Here is a 21,327-nt window from a genome sequence, read left to right as displayed (position 1 = left end):
CTCCACACCTTTTACTGTTACTTTCCTTTATTTTCTGCTTATACTTATGCCCTTTCCTGCAGCTCATCAGCAGGACGGTTGCCTCATAGGTGATGATGATATCTTACATTGTACAATGACAGTTTTTTTTATGTGATGTGTTGCTCTGGAATAGACAACAGTGCGCTGGGGGGTTACAGTTTTGAGCTTCGGGTTTTATTTGTATCACTTTTTATCTTCTCCTGAAAATTTATGAAAATGGTCAAAATCAATTTATGTATATCAATGTTGCAGCTGCCTCTGGGTCACAGAGCTCTGCGTCATATGTGATATTTTGACAAATAACATCTGTTTAAAATAAAAAAATTGTACAGAAAAATAAGGATATGTTCAGTAGAGGACTATAACAAAGCTACCTTTTATGAACATCGCATATATGTTTAATTTGTTTTTGAACTGGGCACTAACTTCTAACCTATTCGTCCACATCTGTGTGATGTAAGTTACATTAATTAGTATAGCACCTGTGAACCTCACATTTAAATAGTCTATAACAATTTGAATTTTATTATTAATTTATGATTTCATGTGCAAAAAATAGAAGTTAGAATAGGTGGAGGAGATGACAGCTTAGAAGTGATCATCACCTAGGGTTGCTGTATATTAATATTCAGAAATGTATTGTCTATAAGAGTCACACTATCTTTGCATGCTCTGTAGGTTTCTTTTGGGCCGCAAGCGTGTCTATGTGAGAATTTGTATCTGTGTCTTTGATAGAGAGAGGTATTTCTCATTCCAAGTAACTCACAAATTGACTCAGTTAGGGTGCATGTTGTGAATGGTAAGAGATTTCTCATGGACTAGTGTTGATGAACTTGAAGATATGTGTGGAATGTACTCAGTCATTAGACATTAGACAACCAGTGGCAGTGTAGGTAATCAGAATAAAAAAAATACGTTTCTCCATTTTCCAAAAAGATATAGCTGCAAAGGGAGTAAAGGAAGTTGAAGGGCACACGGAATGCGCTGTAGTTATTTGCCATCACTACAGTTTAATAAGACACATTTTAATCCTTATTCGTCTAGTGTGAATAAGAGTACTCTGGATCCCCTTCATATTTTCAATCTATAACTGGTAATTACACAAAGATGAATTTTACACTTTGATTATTTGATCCTGCATACCACACATTGCCATGTATGATACACTAAAGCATTTAAAAAAAATGGATTATTTGAATTTGAAAAGAGCAAGGTTAGAATTAACAATCCCTGCAGAGCATGCCTTATTATCTTGGATCATGAATTGAGAGTTGGCTATGAAAGATTTCTATCCTTTGGCTCTGTTTTTGTTGAACTTAATTTATAAGCTTGAATTTGAACACACTTGAGATTCACAGAAAAAGTGTAGGAATGCACCTTCCCCACCCTTTATTCTGCACAAGAACCTCTGAAATATCCTTTTTTTATTTACCAAATCTTTCCTTTCAGCTAGTAATTACTTTAAGGACATAAGAAGCCCTCACCTGCAGAGTCTCCGGATCAGATCCTCGGGACGCCGCGTGATCCGATGTGGGAAATCTACCTTCTCAATCCCTCTCATCACCATGTTATAAATCTTGATTGGGTCCTGGCCAGTAAATGGAGGACTAAGGGAAAGGAGTGCAAAGAAAGTTAGAGAGAGTGGAATTTTTTTCAGGGGAAATTTTAAACTGAACTATGATAAACCTACTGCACAATCAGATCAGATTGTACAATATATGTATGAATTTTTCAGCTTTGTTTGAGAATCCTATGGTGGAAGGCTACATATATTGTAGTATGTATTTTAATATACTTTTCTTCTTTAAATCTTATACTATGTATTGCTTTATAGCAAAGTGTTTCTTTGGTGGGCCTACAGAACCAACATATATTTGACATTCATCTGTGTCTGAAGACTTCAACTCTCTTAACTAACTGTATCCTAAGGTATTAACACCTTTTTTGCTATGTCAGTCCAAAATAAGTTATTTTATATACGATACATAGTGATATATTTTGGAGTACCAAGTAAATGAATATAATGCTGTTTTAGGATATTAGCTTTTGATAAAGCACAGACCCCTTCCTCAAGTGTGAACAGCTCTAAGTAATAATTATTGTTTACATGAATCCAAAAACTGCATCAAACGACTAGAACGTGCACTTGCATTTTGAAATAACTGTTGTTAACTCTTAAATTGATCCAATTAAAGGACGCTACAGCATCATTTAGGGCTGCTTGTATTTCCCACATGATAGATACATAATGCAATGGAGAGAGAGGTGTTGAATGTAGCTGTGTGTATAATGTTGTAGAGTACCACATAAAGGGAGGGTAAAATATTAGTCATACTAAATTCAACAATCGTCCTATTGAATCGTTAGCACTGTATCAGAGTTCAGTTTCTCTATAGCCACGATACAATAACTCAATTTGTTATATGTTTCTGGATTGACACATCAAAGGTGTGTAAAGTATTAAAGAGCTTCCAGAGTAAAGATGTTACAGTGCTAATAAATCTCATGGTGATACCAAAAGCTTATGTCACAATATTTAGGGTTGCGTTACTTAAAATATTTTGGCATCTAGGAGTGCTCACCCTGCATACTGCATGCTGTTAGACATAATTAAAAATAGAGGCCTCACAATGAACGTTCCCCTTAAGTGTTGCCCTACTGGTGTGTATCTATTATGGTCTAAAACGTTGTCGGAATAGATTCATCTTAAGACTTAATGCATTTTTGGACCCTCACATAGTGCTCCCTTTGGAATATCTGGTAAAGACATGTGATTTATACTCACACAATTTTCAATATACATTTATTAATTCTGATGGATTTGGTTGATGTAGCCTGCAATTTTAATAGATCATCAATTCCATGCCAAGAAACACCATTAAAAACTCATGTGTTAATCACAGCACTGAGAACATTTAACAGATTAAAGAATATCATTGTTGCTTCCAGAATCTAATATTCCTCAAAGAAAAGATCTGACAGCTTTCCAATCTTAAACCAGAAAAGGACCACTACGCTGGATGATTGCAAAATTGGCTGTGCACAACTAGCATTATGAGATTTATATTTATATCCAATCAGTCATTTATTGGTGAATAATATTTACAGATGATGAGAACTGCAGCTGCCCATTCTTGGCAAAAAATACATGCCAGTTGAGTTATGGCTGGAATGGCAGAGGATAACTTGAAGAGGTAAGCACAAGCATTACCCACTACCTCTGGTGAAAGGATCACATGTTCTTAATGAGAACATATGTGAAAGTCACTCAAACATTTTCATCAGACCTCAGCTATTTCCATCACTAAATCACTTTAGTGGTCCTGTTAAAATTCAATAAGAGACAAACAGATTTTTGAATAACCAGGTTTTGAGAGACTTTATGCTCTTAGAACTTAGAAAGGAACAGCTCGCTGTACCAGAATAAAGGTGAAGTGTTCACGCACATGCAGTGGAAATGGTTATACTACCAAAGATCAAATTTTGAGCTTTTGTGAGAGAAAGAAAGTAGTGATGTGTGGACTGTAGGGGTTTTCCTAGTTAACACGTAAGAATTTTCTGACCATAAACACAGTAACTTTCAAGTGGATTACTCCGTTGACAATGTTTGTGGCCTCATTGATAAATAATCCACATTTGTAAAGCACACAATCACCCGTAAGGGTCTCTAGGCGCTGGGGTCCGTTGGGAATTTTAAGCAAGCTATTGCCCAGAGTCACATGGTGCTGGCCTAATCCGCCGCCGGCCCTGGGGATCGAGCCGTGATCCCCAGATTCCGGAGTCAGTCACCCTGGCCGCGGCCCCACACCTTGATAGCAATACTAGAGATAGTTGGCTAATGTTGATGGTTCAATATGGGCAGGATGTGTGGGCATGTCAAGTGTTTGAGCCTGGCCAGGCCTGTGAGCAGAAGGTCAACTGCATTCGATATCAAGTGTAAGCATTACAGGGATTTCTGTAGGGATGCCAAATATAATGAATTACATTTGTCTGTCTTGACTGGTCTAAAGCATTGATTAAAGTTCCTGGGAAACGTTTTTTAAAGGTATTGAAAGGGGAAAGCAAGTTTTCATAACTTTTGCCACTTGAGTGTTCAGGAACAATTTGGAATCCAAATAAATATCAAAGTAATATATACTAAAGTGGCAAGGACTACTGGAATGACCATTACTTGGGGCCATACAGAAGCACCTCAGATGATGGTGTTTGAGGGATTAAGAGCATAATATTAGTTCAGTTTTTGGAAGATTGAGCTTCATAGAATTAGCGGGCAATCCAATACAACATGAGTGATAAATAGTCTGATGGCTAGATTGGAGAGTCATATCTCAGGCTCAGAATTGTGCTCCAGCAACACGATGGAGCTTTTCCAATAGGTACATATATATATATATATATATATATATATATATATATATATATATATATATATATATATATATATATATATATATATATATATATATATATATATATATTCACTGAAAAAACCATAGGTTTCAGACAATGCACTGCTGATGACGTCACATATTACATCACTCATGACATGGTCAGTGACATCACTCATGACATCACTGATGACACCATCCTTGTGACAGAGTGAGAGACCTCCTTTCAGTGTAATGTAAGCCTTGAAACACATATTCAAAAATAGTATTTAACATTTTCAAAAAAACTGGATATGTGCTCCAGTGGATTTTGAGTAATTTAGGTTCAAAAAAATATATATATCTGGGCGGAGCCTAACCACACATCTGATCTGATTGGCTGTCAGCACTTCATCCAAGAAGTGTTGGCAGCCATCTTGGGACCAATATACATGATAGCACCTCATTAAAAAGCATTGTAGTTAATGGAGGGTTTTAGGACTTTAGTTACATTATAAATCATTTGTTGATGGTACCATACTCATTTTCGGAATTGTGGTGTGTTCTAAGGTGATTTTACCATGTGAAAAAGCCTTCTGCTGTGATATCATGAATCAGGTTTGAAAGAAAACTAATATCTCATGATTTTCCCACAGTGGTTTGGAAGGGGATCTATAAGCTAAACTGAAAGCATATTTTCTGTAAATTCACATTATCTTTCTCAGTCATGTGAGAATGAAGTCTGACATTCTCAGTAAAACATGTACATCCAACAAGGACAGAGACTGTCAGTTTATTCCTTTGTGTTCTACTGCAGCCTCCTAGAGTGTTCTAAAGAACAACTAGAGTGCTAACAGTCCTACTTATTACAAAGGTATAGCACACCTGAAGCCATCGTGATGGGAATAAAGTGGTAACTCTTAAAACTTTTAATTTAAAAAGGAACAAAATGAGGGGGTATGTTATGCCATAGAAAGTATTATTAGTGCTGCAGAAAGAAAAATTAGGGCACATTTTGAGTGACTTCTCAAATCCTCTTCTATTTCATAAAAAAATTCTGACATGCAGTCTCCCAAGATGGCCACCAGAGACAAAAGAGCCCAAATATAGCCCAAATATCACCCAGATGTAGCCCAAGTATAGCCCAATGACAGAATGTCCCAGAGTGTTCTAAAGAACAACTAGAGCACTAACAGTCCTACTTATTACAAAGGTATGGCACACCTGAAGCCATCTTGATTGGAATAAAGTGGTAACTCTTAAAACATTTAATTTAAAAAGGAACAAAATGAGGGGGTATATTTTGCCATAGAAAGTATTATTAGTGCTGCAGAAAGAAAAATTAGGGCACATTTTGAGTGACTTCTCAAATCCTCTTCAATTTCATTAAAACATTATGTCATACAGTCTCCCAAGATGGCCACCAGAGACAAAAGAGCCTAAATGTAGCCCAAATATCACCCAGATGTAGCCCAAGTATAGCCCCATGACAGAAGGTCCCAGAGTGTTCTAAAGAACAACTAGAGCACTAACAGTCTTACTTATGACAAAAGTATGGCACACCAGAAGCCATCTTGATTGGAATGAAGTGGTAAGACTGAAAACATTTAATTTAAAAAGGAATAAAATGAGGGGGTTCATTTTGCCATAGAAAGTAGGATTAGTGCTTCAGAAAGAAAAATTAGGGATCATTTTGAGTGACTTCTCAAATCCTCTTCTATTTCATTAAAAAAATTCTGACATGCAGACTGAAACATGCACTTTGAATACCAGCAGCAGACTTCCCTGGTGAGCAGTAGCTTTACTACAGTGATCTAATGAGCAACTAGAGTGCTAACATTCAGAATTTATGGCAAATTTGTGACACATCGGAATGCCTTCTTGATGGAACCAAAGTAAACAAGCATTGAAAATGCAATAGATCTCGCCCTCGTTTAAGTTAAAGCCATTCTGTTTGTAATGAGGTGGCTTTTTAGCTTTGCTTTTATTAGTGTTTTTTAATCTTTCATGTATATAACATGCATCTGTATGCATATATGTATATGTATGCATGCATTTATATTTGTATTTATATAGATATACAGATTGTATATGTTTATATATATGTATGTATATATATATATATATATATATATATATATATATACATACGCATACATATATATAAATGCATATGCATATATATGCATATATATATGTGTATATGTGTGCGTGTAGAGAGAGGTAGAGAGGTAGAGGTGTAGAGGTAGAGCGGTAGAGGTAGAGAGGTAGCGGTAGAGAGGTAGACACTAGTAGAGAGAGAAGTAGAGAGAGAAGTAGAGAGCGGTAGAGAGTGAGTAATAGAGAGTAGAGAGTGAGTAGTAGAGAGCAGTAGAGAGAGTAGCAGAGAGTGAGTATTAGAGAGTAGTAGAGTGAATAGTAGAGTGAGTAGTAGAGAGTGAGTAGTAGAGAGTGAGTAGTAGAGAGTAGTAGAGAGTAAGTAGTAGAGTGAGAGGTAGAGAGCAGTAGAGAGTGAGTACGGGAGAGTAGATAAGAGTGAGTAGTAGAGAGTAGTAGAGAGAGAATAGTAGAGAGTAGTAGAGAGTAAGTAGTAGAGTGAGTAGTAGAGACTAGTAGAGAGAGAGTAGTAAAGAGTAGTAGAGAGTAGTAGAGAGTGAGTAGTAGAGTGATTAGTAGAGAGTGAGTAGTATAGAGAGAGTAGTAGAGAGTGAGTAGTAGAGAGTAGTAGAGAGTGAGAAGTAGAGAGTGAGTAGTAGAGAGTAGTAGAGAGTGAGTAGTAAAGAGTGAGTAGTAGAGAGAGAGTAGTAGAGAGTGAGTAGTAGAGAGTAGTAGAGAGTGAGTAGTAGAGAGAGAGTAGTAGAGAGTAGTAGAGTAGTAGAGAATGAGTAGTAGAGAGTGAGTATTTGAGAGTAGTGGAGTAGGAGAGAGTAAGCAGTAGAGAGTAGTTGAGAATATTCCAAAGTTTGGCACAGCACCAATTGCACAATAAGTCCAATCAAATCATATCACTTAGTGTCCTCATTGAAGTGCTGCATCTTGGTGTATATTCAAATGCTTTTATTTTCCTTAAGTTTATGTACCACAGCCAGCCGAAATGTTTCGTTCTGTACAACAGAACTTCTTCAAGGCGTTCTTATTTCCTTCAAGTTATGTCGGTATCCTGTTGTCATATAACTAGATATTTCTTCCAAATGTTAGATGAGACGTGAGTACATTTTTATTCAAAGTGACTAGGTATCAATTTTACCCACACAATTCGGGCAGACTTGAGTAATTTATAGCATCCTCAAAGTCAGTCTTTCGAAAATTCCAAAGTATAGGACATGATAATCCAAATCCAAATGTTTCTCAAGAAAAGTCATTTTCAATTGTTCGGAATATCGGTGTTTGGGCAGATATGACCCAGGGACCCCCAGTATGCAAGGGGAATTAGTCCCCCCTCTGCAAACGCGCCAGTGGCCTGCGTTGCAGAGAGGTGTAAAAAGGGGCATAGCCTCATTACACCTCTGTGCAATGCAGCCCCCTGGCGCATACTGGAGGTTCCAGGTGGGCTAGTTGGCCCCCAGGGACTGCGTTGCAGAGAGGTGTAAAAAAGGGTGTGGCCTCATTATACCTCTCTGCAATGCAGTCCCCTGGCGCATACTGGAGGCTCCTGGTGGGCTAGTTGGCCCCCAGGGACCCCCAGTATTGGCAGGAGGAATTAGTTCCCCCTCTGCAAGCGCGGCAGGGGACTGCAATGCAGAGAGGTGTAACAAGGGGCACAGCCTCATTACACCTCTGCAATGCAGCCCCCTGGCGCATACTGGAGGTTCCAGGTGGGCTAGTTGGCCCCCAAGGGCCCCCAGTATGCAAGGGGAATTAGTTTGCCTTCTTCAAACATGAACGGGGGCTGCATTGCAGAGAGGTGTAAAAAGGGGCGTGGCTTCATTACACCTCTCTGCAATGCAGTCCCCTGGCGCATACTGGAGATTCCTGGTGGGCTTTCAGGTCTTATATAGTTAGGAATTAGCATTAAAAAAACCTTTGAAATTCACTGAAAAAAACATAGGTTTCAGGCCTTATATAGTTCGGAATTAGCATTTAAAAAACCTATGAAATTCACTGAAAAAACCATAGGTTTGACACCAGTTATAGTTAGCTGGAAATTTTATAAAACCATTGAAATTCCCACGTTATAGTTAGTTGGACTCACTATAACTTGCGCGCCTGCAATGCACTGCTGATGACGTCACATATTACATCACTCATGACATGGTCAGTGACATCACTCATGACATCACTGATGACACCATCCAGTGAATTTGTGTCTTTCTGAAAAATAAATATGTTTTATATATGTATATGTAAAGGTTGATGGAAGAATACATGTTTAAATAAGTGTCTTAATGGATGTTTTTTTTTTTTAAATTGATTGGTTAACTGGCTTATTAAGTGTATCTTAGTGAATACATATATTAGCGAGTATTGTTTAAATATTTAAATGTTTGTATCAGTGTTTCACTTTGTGTATAAGTGGCTGCATGGGTTGGTGAGTAGCTACATGTGTGTGTATATGGTTTATTAGATGTTTTTTTTGTATCTGTATGAGTGTCTGTATGGTTTGGTGGGGGTGTTACTTAGCACATAGATGCATCAATGACTGACTCACTGTTTGTATGTGTTTTGAAGACAGCATATGTGCAGGACTGGGTTGATGAGTGTGTATATGTGTGTGTTATTGAGTGAATGACTGTCTCACTAGTGTCTTTATCAGTAACTACATATGTTTTAATCTAGTATATGTGAGTATTGAAGTATATAAGTGAGTATATGTGAGAGTGAGAGATTGAAAGAGTTCTTGTTTAAATAAGTATGTGTTTCTCTAAGTGATTGTTTAAGAAAGTAAGTATGTGTAAGTTTCCTTAGAAGTAAGGTGGTAGTGTGTGTATAGCTGTATATGCAAATACATGGATGTTCAATAGTTTATTTGCACGTGTGATTATGTGTGTGAGTAACTTTTGGATGACTGTTGGTGTCATCAGGCTAAGTGAGGGGGCTAAGACAACAGCTCATCTGAAGCATTTAAGAAGCAAAAGGGCAGAAATCCTCTGCAGTCTGGGAAACCTCAATCGAAAATTACATTGCCCATCCACGGACCCCATCTTGAAAGTTTTAAAAGCAAAAATATTGCCCTCAGTTAATTATGGCCATTTAATTTTCCCAGGAGCCCTTACCAACTTCTATATGAGTTTTCAAATTGCTGCATACAAGAAAGTGCTGGACATCCCACGACAGGCCAGGAGAGCTAGAGTAAGGCTGGAGCTGGGAGTTTCCCGACCCGACATCTCTTGCCTGGGAGACACACTAAAATATTACATTAGCACCCTGCGTGCACCAGCAATGGCTTTGAAAGCGCAAATTAAAACAATATTCGAAGAACGCGGATCGCCATGGCAAGCGCAACTGGCAGTAGGCAATCAATTGCTGGAAATAGATGTGCAAAACCTGGCCAACACAAACATCTCAACTGCAGTATGGAAAAGAGCAGTAAACCGACAGGTAAAGCAAATATCATTTGCAAGAGACATCGCTAGTCTGCATCATCACCCAAATCTCTCTGCACTGGATGCCTCTTATAAAGTGGGTAAAGCACAGCCCTACTTTGAACAAGCTCTTTCCGTTCAAACTCAAAAAAAGATCACTTACATGAGGCTCCTGGCACTACCTATATCGTGGAGTTCAACCCAAGTAGCAGGCAGACTCTGTGACTGCCACCAGGAATCCTGGTATCACTTGTTGTGTTGCTGCCCAAAGTTAGCCAGAGAGAGACAACGTTTGGTCATTCCAATTTGCAGAGCTCAGGGCCGCAATCGATGCTGCAAAATTTCGGACTTGTGTTTTACGTCTACATCAAGTCAAACAGTAGCACGGCTGGGGAAATTTTCAGACCTAATTTGTGCGGGACTGTCCGCAAACGCCGAGCTGCAAAAAGGAAACTGTAGGTCCGGACGGAGGAGAGAGGCGGACACACCCCCAATTTAAAAACATTTAATGCTCATTGTTTTAAACTGCATAGTCAGAACATGACACTTTATGAAGGTTTTACGTTTAATTGACTGGAGGAAAAAGCCCAGGGAATACAACTTGTTTCTTTTTTAGATAATTATTTTGATACAGTTAGTATATATATATCTCCCTTCTTGCAAGTACAATTAGCACAAAGAGTAAGTTTTCTTGACATTTTTTTAGACCCCCTCCATCAACTGTATCTTCGATCCCAAAAAGAGTAATAGTAGTACTTACAGTTATTTCTTTGTTCATGATTATGCTCAAGGTCTTACCAACTTCATTCCAAAATTCCTTTAGTATGGGGCAGTTTCTAAACATATGAATGTTGTCTGCCTTTTCTTCCCCACATTTTGGGCATTTCTTTGTTCCTGCATTTTTAAATTTGGACAGTTTTTTTGGCGTCCAATAAGCTCGATGTATGGTATATAGATGATTCCTTTTCTGTGCCGCAGATTTAAGAGTCGACCAGCATTTCCCCACTGACTTTTCCCAAATTAAATCCAAGTCTGCTGTCAATAAGTCTTTCCCCCAGATTTGACCTTCAATACTTATGTTTCTATCTCCAGCAGTTATTAACGCCCAGTACCACTTTGCCACTTCTTTTGATATCGGTGTAACCCTTACCATTTCTTTTTCTAATTTTTCATTTTCTTTGCTATATTTAGGTATCGTTTTAGACCAACTTAAGATTTGATAGTATTTGAATTTGGAAATTGAGCTATTAGTCATCTTTTGAAATTCTGACCATGTTTTCAAAGTTGAACCGTTCAATAACTGTCCCTAGTAGTTGATGTTTACAAGTTTTAAAGGAGTTGCCAGTGTGTCTTTTAGGCATTCTAGAGTACCTGGTGAACACCAAATAGGGGCCATTTTGCTATAATACGGGATGTTTAAAAATCCTCTAATTTGTGTCCACACTTTTGCTGCCTCCCTTAAGATCTTCAATTTTATTTTTTTGAAGTACTTGGGGTGTCCAAATTTAAATAAGAAGTGGTCAACTGATTCTGTCGTTACTTGTAGATGTCTTGGATAGTTTTGGTGACTTTTTAGTAGCACTCGGATGTTTTTGAAGTGAAACGCCCTATGATACTCCACCAGATCTGGAGTAGCAAGTCCTCCATCTTGCTTCCCCCTTCAAAGTTTTTTCAATGAGATCCTTGTGCCCTTTGAGGCCCTATGAAACTTGCAATTTCACTTTGTGGTTTTTTCAACAATGGTTTTCCGAATTCCAGAGGAATTGAATTGAACAGAAATGTAAACTTTGGTACAATTGACATCTTGATGATGTTGGATCTTCCTATCAAGCTTAGTGGTAAGATGGACCATACCTTAAGCAGTTTTCTTACCTCTCCTGCTACCTTGTTATGTCGTGTTGCGGGATTTTCTTTAGATCATGATTCACTAAGATTCCCAGATATCTTATTTCTTTCTTAATCTTAATGTTTGGGCTTTTAAACTGGGTGTTCAGGTCATAATTTCCGTTTTTGTGTGGTTTACCAAATAGCCCGAGACCTTCCCAAATGCACTAATGGTTTCTTCAATCGTATCCTTAGCTTTAGGATAATCGTCCGTGAAAATCATTAGGTCATCCGCATATAATGCAATCTTCTTCTCCCATGTTTGATACTTAAATGGAGTGATTCCTTTAGCTTTCCTTAAATTATTTGCAAGCGGTTCAATGTATAAGTTAAAGAGCAAAGGCGAAAGGGGACACCCCTGCCTCGTTCCTCTGCCTATCTTCACATCATCCGTGAGACTGCCATTGATTAAAATTTTAGATCTTGGTGTCTTGTATATTTGTTTTACAACATGCATGAAGGGCTGACCAATGTTGTTTTTAATCATGACTTTCTCTAGAAAGGCCTTTGCGGCATCGACAGTAAGTATGGTAAGAGGGGCTTTCTTTTGTGGGCTATGTCTATTGCGGTCAGAAGCTCTTGTGTGACTTCATGCAGTTGCCTCCCCTTGATAAATCCTTTTTGGTCCGGGTTTATAAATTGCGGCAATATTTTTCCTAACCGTGCTGCCATGATTTTAGTGAAGCTTTTATAATCCGAGTTTAGCAGCGATATCGGACGATAGGATTCGCATCTAGCAGGGTCCTTTCCCGGTTTTAAGATGATGGTGCTTATCGCGTCGTTCCAGGAATCTGTTATACTACTTTCTTGCTTGAGGATCAGGTTAGCCAGGTCCGTGATATGTGGGAGCAAGGTATCTCTTAATTCCATATAAAACTTGTTTGGTAAAGCATCAGGTCCTGCTGCCTTTCCTTTCTTCAAACTCTTAATGGCCTCCTCTACTTCACTTGTTAGAATCTCCTTATTTAATTCTCTCTTGTCTTCTTCCATTAGTACTGAGGATGGAACATCTTCAAGATAGGAGTTAATCGGGGTTTCTTGCGGATTAGTATCTTCCATGTATAGTCCTTCAAAAAAATTCCTGAATTCTTGCTTGATTGTGTCTTCGTCCGTGCTTTGAACTGTTTGACCTTCCTGATGTATACTCCTTACTTTATTTCTGGCTAGGTCTGTTTTAAGTTTCCACGCCAACCACTTTCTGCATCCCTCCCCATATTCGTGCTTTGCTAATTTGCTTGACTCCCATTTTTTTTGCACTCTTTCTTCCAAGATGTCTTCTAGTTTTTCTCTCTTGTGCTGTCTTTCTTGCAGTAATTCTTCTTTTCTACTCGTTTCTTGTTCCCTAAATATTAAAGTATCTAGAGTGTTGATATTAATTTCCAGATCTGTGATTTCTCGCTTTAATTTCTTATATTTATAAGCCCCTAGACTCAGTAACTTCCCCCTTATCACGGCTTTGTACGCGTCTCAAGTTATCCGTTTTGTGGTGCTTGTTTTGTTGAGTTCAAAGTTTGATGTTTCGTTTTCCAATTCCTTTATCATTTGTTGATCTTGTAATATTGCCCTTTCTACTGTGAATCTTCTTATTGTACCTGTAGAATTAGTTGCACAGCCGAGTGGTCTGATATATGAGCTGGAAGATGTGCTACACTTTTTACACTTTCAGACAGTTCTCGAGCGATAAGAAAATAGTCGATCCTCGAACTATGTCCCAATTTTTTATTGTGTAGAGTGAAAGGTTGCTTGATTTCTCCTTTATCCCTCCAGATGTCAATCAACTCAAGATCTCTTTTATAGAAGCCAATCCACTCTCTCATTTTTGGGAGATTTGCCTGTCTCCCTGGTGGGTGACCTGTCTACTCTGGGATCCATTACTAGATTAAAATCCCCTCCCAGTATTATAGGTGAAGTGGCTAATAATAACTGCAAATAAAGTTTTCATAAGGGATCTGCATCATCCAGATTTGGGCCGTAATATCCTGCAATCGAAAGCGGGTTATTTTCAATCTTTATTTTGGCGATCGCCCAACTTCCTTTATTATCCACTTCTACTGAGTCTATGACAGCTTTTAAGGATTTTTCTATAATTATTGCAATTCCTTTGATGTTGCATTGTTGTGTAGTACAAACATATGTATCTATCCAGCCTAGGGTCTTTGTTATTTGAGCCCATTCTTCTTTCAGGAGATGTGTTTCTTGCAGTATTATTATTTCGCTTTCTGATGTTCTAATATATTCTAAGATTTTGTTCCTCCTACTCTTCGTCCTCAGTCCATTTACATTCCACGAGAGTATTTTGATGTCTCTACGTATGCTCCCCATTCATTCTGTTCCTTCTAACACTTTTCCACTTCTGCATGTAATTTATGTCATTGTTTATAAAATGAGACTCCGTTTTGTTTCTCCTTCTGCTCCAGCGTATAAGGATTTTTTGTTTTTTTCCCTATTTTGCGCCCCACCCTTTTTCTTTTTTGTGATGTTTTTATATTTTCTCTTTTCTGTTTGTGTGTTACCCTCCCCGGGGAAGCCTCCTTCTTCTTTTCCTTCGGTTATCTTCGTAACCCTTTGTGCCTCCCTACCCCGTGATTCTTGACTTGTGCATAAAAAAACATTTTTGTAGCCTTACACCATTATACTTTTAATTGCTATCCAATGTTATGCTTTCAAAGGATTTCAAAGGATTTCTCATTAGCTCAGTGGTTCTTATGATCTTCTCTGATCTCGCATAAATTCAAGGAATGTTTTTACCTCTTCTGGATCTTTCATGTTTCTCATTTTATTCCGCCACATTATCCTGAGAGATGGTGGAAATTTCATTTGTACCGTAGCACCTAGCTGTTGAAGCTCTGACATCAAGTTTCCTAGTTCCCATTGTCTGGTTTGGGAGGCCTTCGACATATCAGATCTTATTTTGAAGGTCCAGTTATCTTTCTTAAAGTTACCTTTTTTCAGAGCCTCTCCCAAAATTTGATCTTTTAGCACATAAGTTTTGAAGTTAACGAGTATCTTCCTCAGAGTTTTTCTCTCCTTGTTTTTCCAAAATGGGCCTCTGTGTGCTCTCTGTATATCTTCTTCTAGTAGTGCCTCGTCGGCCCAAGGGAAATATTCTGCCAGTAGTGCTACCACATATTTCTTCATGTCTGATCCCTCTTGATTTTCCGGAACATTTAAAATCCTGATATTGTTTTTTCTTGCTTGATTTTCCAGTGACTCCATCTTTTCATTCATTGTCTTACTTTCTTGTCTCAGGGAATTTATTTATTTCCGGTTCTTTTCCACCCTTTTGTCCAGGGCGGCCCCTTCACTTTCTACCGCCGTCACTCTGTCGCCCAGTTTATTGTCCAACTTTTCACAGACTTCCTGAATTTTATCTTGTTTGGCCTCAGAGATGGAGAATTTTTCCTTCATTTCTGTCCATATTTTTTCTAGAAACTCATCTGTGTGATTTTTCTGAGATTCTTTTTGTCCCCCTTGTGATCTTTCCTCATATTCTGTAGTCTCATGCGTTATTTCTGCGGTGCTTTCCTTTTCTCCTCCCTCCGCCATGAGTACTTCTTGGGGCTTAATTACTTCTTCCAGCTTGGTTCCCTTGTTAATCTTCCAGAAGTCCTCCAGACACTTTGTCTCAACCTTGCTTTTGTTCTTACTTTTGTTCCCTTTTTTGTACTATCTGGGGCCACTTTTTCAGATTCCAACAATGTCTGTGGGCTCTCCAAAAGAGAGGGTGGTATTACTGTGCTTGCGGAGAGAATATCTTCTTCTATCCTCAAAAGTGAAGGGCCTTCTGAAAAAGGTTGTGCCTGCTTATAGGTCTGAGCTTCTGTATATGATCCCTGTTGCTGTTGTACTTTGAAGTAGGATCTTAGTGAAGGTGTCACTTTTATTTTGGTTTTGGTTTGAGACGAGGAAACTATTTTTCCCTTGAAGGTGGGAAACCCACCTTCAGGAGCTGTCTTGGCGCTCTCCTTAGCCTGTTTTCTGTGCCTTTTTTTTATCTCCCTTGGAGATATGCCTTTAGGGTACTGCTCTTGCTTCAGAAAATTCCTGTTCCGCAGGCTATAGGTGGATATGACCTGTTTCCCCTGTAATTTTGAGGACTGCCCTCCCTGGGTCTTTGCTTCTGCTAATTCTGATTGAGGGGGGGTTTCCTCCGGTTCGCAGCAGTCCTTTTTACCACCCTCCTTTGTTACGCTTAACAGGTCACTCATAAGCTGTTTGTCCGTGTTGTGTCTTAGTTTATTAATGTGTAAGGTTTGGGAAATGTTTGTAGCAGTTAGGCGTGTGGACACATACAATGAATACTTGTCACTCTTTAATCTACTTATTTCAATGTCAGTATCAGAGGTCAACCACTCCTCAAATACCGATGTAAAAGGTAGGGCTTCTGTTTTCATACACACTTCTTCTTCCTTTTTGCTCTGACTGCTGCTATTTTGTAGAAAAGTTTCCCCCTCCGTGTCAATTAATCTAAACTCAAAACCCCCAGGTGTTCGACACATGGTTTTCACCTCACATTTCCCCTTGTGGTTTGGGCAGAACTCACCGCTTCCTCTGCCGCTTGCGCCCCGGAACTGAAATCTCAGTCTTCTAGAGAACCGGCAGCAGTGCGACCTTGCTCTCGCAGCCGCTGTCCAGAGACTCAAACAGCGTCTCCTCTCCAGCTCCGCCTCCTCCAACACTCTGCGACGCGAACCCGGCTCTCCCCCCAAGACTTTGCTCTCCTCTGCAGACGCCGACTCCCGGTAGAAAACCATCCTGTGGTCCGCTCAGACAGTAAGAAATCCTTTTTTCCTTTGTCGACTGTTTGCCTTCACCGTTTCTTCATGTGTGCGGTGTTTTGTCAGGCTTCACCACGCCAGAGGAATCATGGAGTCAGGAGCTCTCTGGCTGAGCGTCCTACCCAGCCGCCATCTTCCCCCCAATCTCATACAGTTAGTATATTGTAATGATTTTAAATAATTGAACAATAAAAGCTTTTTCAATCAATAGTTTTAATCAATCGTTGAAACAATGAGGTCAACAAATGGATTCTAGTATGTGTGGAACTCGATCTAAGTTACTGAGATCTTAAACTCCTATGCTTACCTCGAACTGCAGGGCAGGACCGTAAGGTCCTTCAAACAACTTCTGTATGTACAGGAAGACTGCATATATCTGCCACCGGGGAATGAATTGGTAAATGCAATGGAAAAAGGAGAGACTTTGCACATGGGAACAGAGTGAAACAGACAATCTTTCCTTATCTCCCTATGGATGGCCTGTTTACGCATGAGAACAGAACTAGAAGATGCTGAGAAGTCTATGTTATGGTTTCCTTACCAGAGGATGGCTTTGGTATCGTATGAGTGGGGTTTTGAACAGCATGACTGACTGCTGGTGGCTAACTCCTGATCCTGAACCTGCTCTTTCAGAGCACCATCAAAACCGGCAAAAACTATACAACGATTTTTGATCAACTGATTTACAGATTTTACCACAAATCAAGAGCAAAACAAAAGGATGCAGGCATGAAAAACTTATTGAAATAGCTCACAAACAAAATCATATGCTTCTTTAGAAAAGGGTATTTTATGTAAAATGGTGAAGGTTGTTTTTTTTCTAGAACTCTTTATTCCTAGGTTGGGACATTCAACACTCGATGTCTACAATTCCACAAACACAAACTTTTAAGAATTGACATCTGCATTGCAAATAAAAACCTGCTTTCCTCACAGCTCTATGCTCCTTAACCTAAGTGTAAGTTACAACAAGCTTTGCCGATCAATTACCCAAAGAATTTGATAAAATCTCAATAACTATTCATATACTGGGATGGCAGATTAACGACTGCCTCATCACGTGCTGGAGTTCTAGAAAAAGTATCACGTAGTTGGCTAATGTCATAAAGACAACAGCGAAATCTGATAAAGCTCATAAAAAGTAAATGCCTCATGTGAGGGGACAAAACGAGACACCCCTGCAAAGAAAACCACTGAAAATGGGTTTATCTGCTGGTTCCAATTATGAAAAAAACACAGTTGATGGACAGAATGCAGAACAATGTCTTACATTCACCCCAGTGGAAAGATCTGGGCCTAAATCCATCGTTATTTTGCACTCCACACCACCCTAGGTCAGACACTGGCTATATGCAAATCAGCCTTGACCCTGTGCCTCATGGGAACAGTCCAGCCCGAACTACCAAGCCATGTCTTTCCTAGACCGGAATCAAGCATCCAAGGACAGGTTTCTGGCTATCAGCCTTCTTCAGCCTGGATAGCTTGACTCCAGTGATGTGGAGAGCCTGGGACTCACTCTGAGCATACCCAGCCCACTCGGGGTGAAAATTGCAAAAAACACAGTTGATGGACAGAATGCAGAACAATGTCTTACATTCACCCCAGTACAAAGATCTGGGCCTAAATCCATCGTTTTTTTGCACTCCACACCACCCTAGGTCAGACACTGGCTATATGCAAATCAGCCTTGAACCTGTGCCTCATGGGAACAGTCCAGCCCGAACTACCAAGCCATGTCTTTCCTAGACCGGAATCAAGCATCCAAGGACCGGTTTCTGGCTATCAGCCTTCTTCAGCCTGGATAGCTTGACTCCAGTGATGTGGAGAGCCTGGGACTCACGTCTGAGCATACCCAGCCCACTCGGGGTGAAAATTGCCAAAAACGCAGTTGATGGACAGAATGCAGAACAATGTGTTACATTCACCCCAGTACAAAGATCTGGGCCTAAATCCATCGTTTTTTTTGCACTCCACACCACCCTAGGTCAGACACTGGTTATATGCAAATCAGCCTTGACCCTGTGCCTCATGGGAACAGTCCAGCCCGAACTACCAAGCCATGTCTTTCCTAGACCGGAATCAAGCATCCAAGGACCGGTTTCTGGCTATCAGCCTTCTTCAGCCTGGATAGCTTGACTCCAGTGATGTGGAGAGCCTGGGACTCACGTCTGAGCATACCCAGCCCACTCGGGGTGAAAATTGCAAAAAACGCAGTTGATGGACAGAATGCAGAACAATGTCTTACATTCACCCCAGTAGAAAGATCTGGGCCTTAATCCATCGTTATTTTGCACTCCACACCACCCTAGGTCAGACACTGGCTATATGCAAATCAGCCTTGACCCTGTGCCTCATGGGAACAGTCCAGCCCGAACTACCAAGCCATGTCTTTCCTAGACCGGAATCAAGCATCCAAGGACAGGTTTCTGGCTATCAGCCTTCTTCAGCCTGGATAGCTTGACTCCAGTGATGTGGAGAGCCTGGGACTCACTCTGAGCATACCCAGCCCACTCGGGGTGAAAATTGCAAAAAACACAGTTGATGGACAGAATGCAGAACAATGTCTTACATTCACCCCAGTACAAAGATCTGGGCTTAAATCCATCGTTTTTTTGCACTCCACACCACCCTAGGTCAGACACTGGCTATATGCAAATCAGCCTTGAACCTGTGCCTCATGGGAACAGTCCAGCCCGAACTACCAAGCCATGTCTTTCCTAGACCGGAATCAAGCATCCAAGGACCGGTTTCTGGCTATCAGCCTTCTTCAGCCTGGATGGCTTGACTCCAGTGATGTGGAGAGCCTGGGACTCACGTCTGAGCATACCCAGCCCACTCGGGGTGAAAATTGCAAAAAACGCAGTTGATGGACAGAATGCAGAACAATGTGTTACATTCACCCCAGTACAAAGATCTGGGCCTAAATCCATCGTTTTTTTTTGCACTCCACACCACCCTAGGTCAGACACTGGTTATATGCAAATCAGCCTTGACCCTGTGCCTCATGGGAACAGTCCAGCCCGCACTACCAAGCCATATCTTTCCTAGACCGGAATCAAGCATCCAAAGACCGGTTTCTGGCTATCAGCCTTCTTCAGCCTGGATAGCTTGACTCCAGTGATGTGGAGAGCCTGGGACTCACATCTGAGCATGCCCAGCCCACACGGGTGAAAATTGCAAAACACAGTTGATGGACAGAATGCAGAACAATGTCTTACATTCACCCCAGTACAAAGATCCGGGCCCAAATCCATCGTTTTTTTGCACTCCACACCACCCTAGGTCAGACACTGGCTATATGCAAATCAGCCTTGACCCTGTGCCTCATGGGAACAGTCCAGCCCGAACTACCAAGCCATGTCTTTCCTAGACCGGAATCAAACATCCAAGGACCAGTTTCTGGCTATCAGCTTTTTTCAGCCTGGATAGCTTGATTCCAGTGATGTGGAGAACCTGGGACTCACGTCTGAGCATACCCAGCCCACTCGGGGTGAAAATTGCAGAAAACACAGTTGATGGACAGAATGAAGAACAATGTGTTACATTCACCCCAGTACAAAGATCTGGGCCTAAATCCATCGTTTGTTTGCACTCCACACCACCCTAGGTCAGACACTGGCTATATGCAAATCAGCCTTGACCCTGTGCCTCATGGGAACAGTCCAGCCCGAACTACTAAGCCATGTCTTTCCTAGACCGGAATCAAGCATCCAAGGACCGGTTTCTGGCTATCAGCCTTCTTCAGCCTGGATAGCTTGACTACCGTGATGTGGAGAGCCTGGGGCTCACGTGTGAGCATACCCAGCCCACTCGGGGTGAAAATTGCAAAAAACACAGTTGATGGACAGAATGCAGAACAATGTCTTACATTCACCCCAGTACATAACGGTGATGATTGGACCCAGATCTTTTGACTGCGTGTGAGTGTTTGATTGATTCAGATGCTCTGTCCATCACCACCCCCTTTTGTGCCACTTTTGGCGGCCATAAGTGTGGCAGGGTATGCTCAGACGTGAGTCCCTTGCTCACTTTGCCACTGGATTCAAGCAAGCCGGGCTGAAGACGGCTAGAATGCCAGAAACCGGTCCTCGGAAGCTTGTTTCCGGTCCAGGGAAGACATGGCTTGGCAGTTCGGGCTGGACTGTTCCCATGAGGCACAGGGTCAGACTGATTTGCATATAGCCATGCCTGAACTGGGGTGGCAGAGTGGGCTAAAGAATGGTGATGGATTGAACCCAGATCTTTTGACTGGGTGTGAGTGTTTGATTGATTCAGATGTTCCGTCCATCACCACCCCCTTTTGTGCCACTTTTGGCCGCCATAAGTGTGGCAGTGTATGCTCAGACGTGAGTCCTTTGCTCACTTTGCCACTGGATTCAAGCAAGCCGGGCGGAAGACGGCTGGAATGCCAGAAACCGGTCCTCAGAAGCTTGTTTCCGGTCCAGGGAAGACATGGCTTGGCAGTACGGGCTGGACTGTTCCCATGAGACACAGGGTCAGACTGATTTACATATAGCCATGTCTGAACTGGGGCGGCAGAGTGGGCTAAAGAACGGTGATGGATTGGACCCAGATCTTTTGACTGGGTGTGAGTGTTTCATTGATTCAGATGCTCCGTCCATCACCACCCCCGTTTGTGCCGGTTCCAATTATAAAGCATCTCACAGCCAATGAGTGCATATACAAATGTCATAAAATCATAGACAGGTAAAAGTTCTATATTTAATACAGTTCAATAAATGTCCAAGACTACAT

The 21,327-nt window shown here is 40.7% G+C and overlaps 1 protein-coding gene across 2 annotated transcripts in view; it reads right to left on the bottom strand.

The window, feature by feature from the left end:
• Positions 1-21,327, bottom strand: part of LOC147711410 (cGMP-dependent protein kinase 2-like) — a 2,360,133-nt gene that overhangs the window by 205,152 nt on the left and 2,133,654 nt on the right. Inside the window, exon 16 of one of the 2 annotated variants that reach the window (XM_086922129.1) lies at positions 1,506-1,628. The exons of the other annotated variant lie outside the window; for it this stretch is intronic. Coding sequence (XP_086778255.1) covers positions 1,506-1,628 — 123 coding nt within the window. The remainder of the gene's footprint in view (positions 1-1,505; positions 1,629-21,327) is intronic. 2 annotated transcript variants of the gene reach the window in all.

The sequence above is a fragment of the Lissotriton vulgaris genome, chromosome 5 (assembly GCF_964263255.1).
Source record: "Lissotriton vulgaris chromosome 5, aLisVul1.2, whole genome shotgun sequence".
Taxonomy (NCBI): domain Eukaryota; kingdom Metazoa; phylum Chordata; class Amphibia; order Caudata; family Salamandridae; genus Lissotriton; species Lissotriton vulgaris.
The sequence above is the reverse complement of the archived record's forward strand: the minus strand, read 5'-3'. Positions and strand labels throughout refer to the sequence as shown.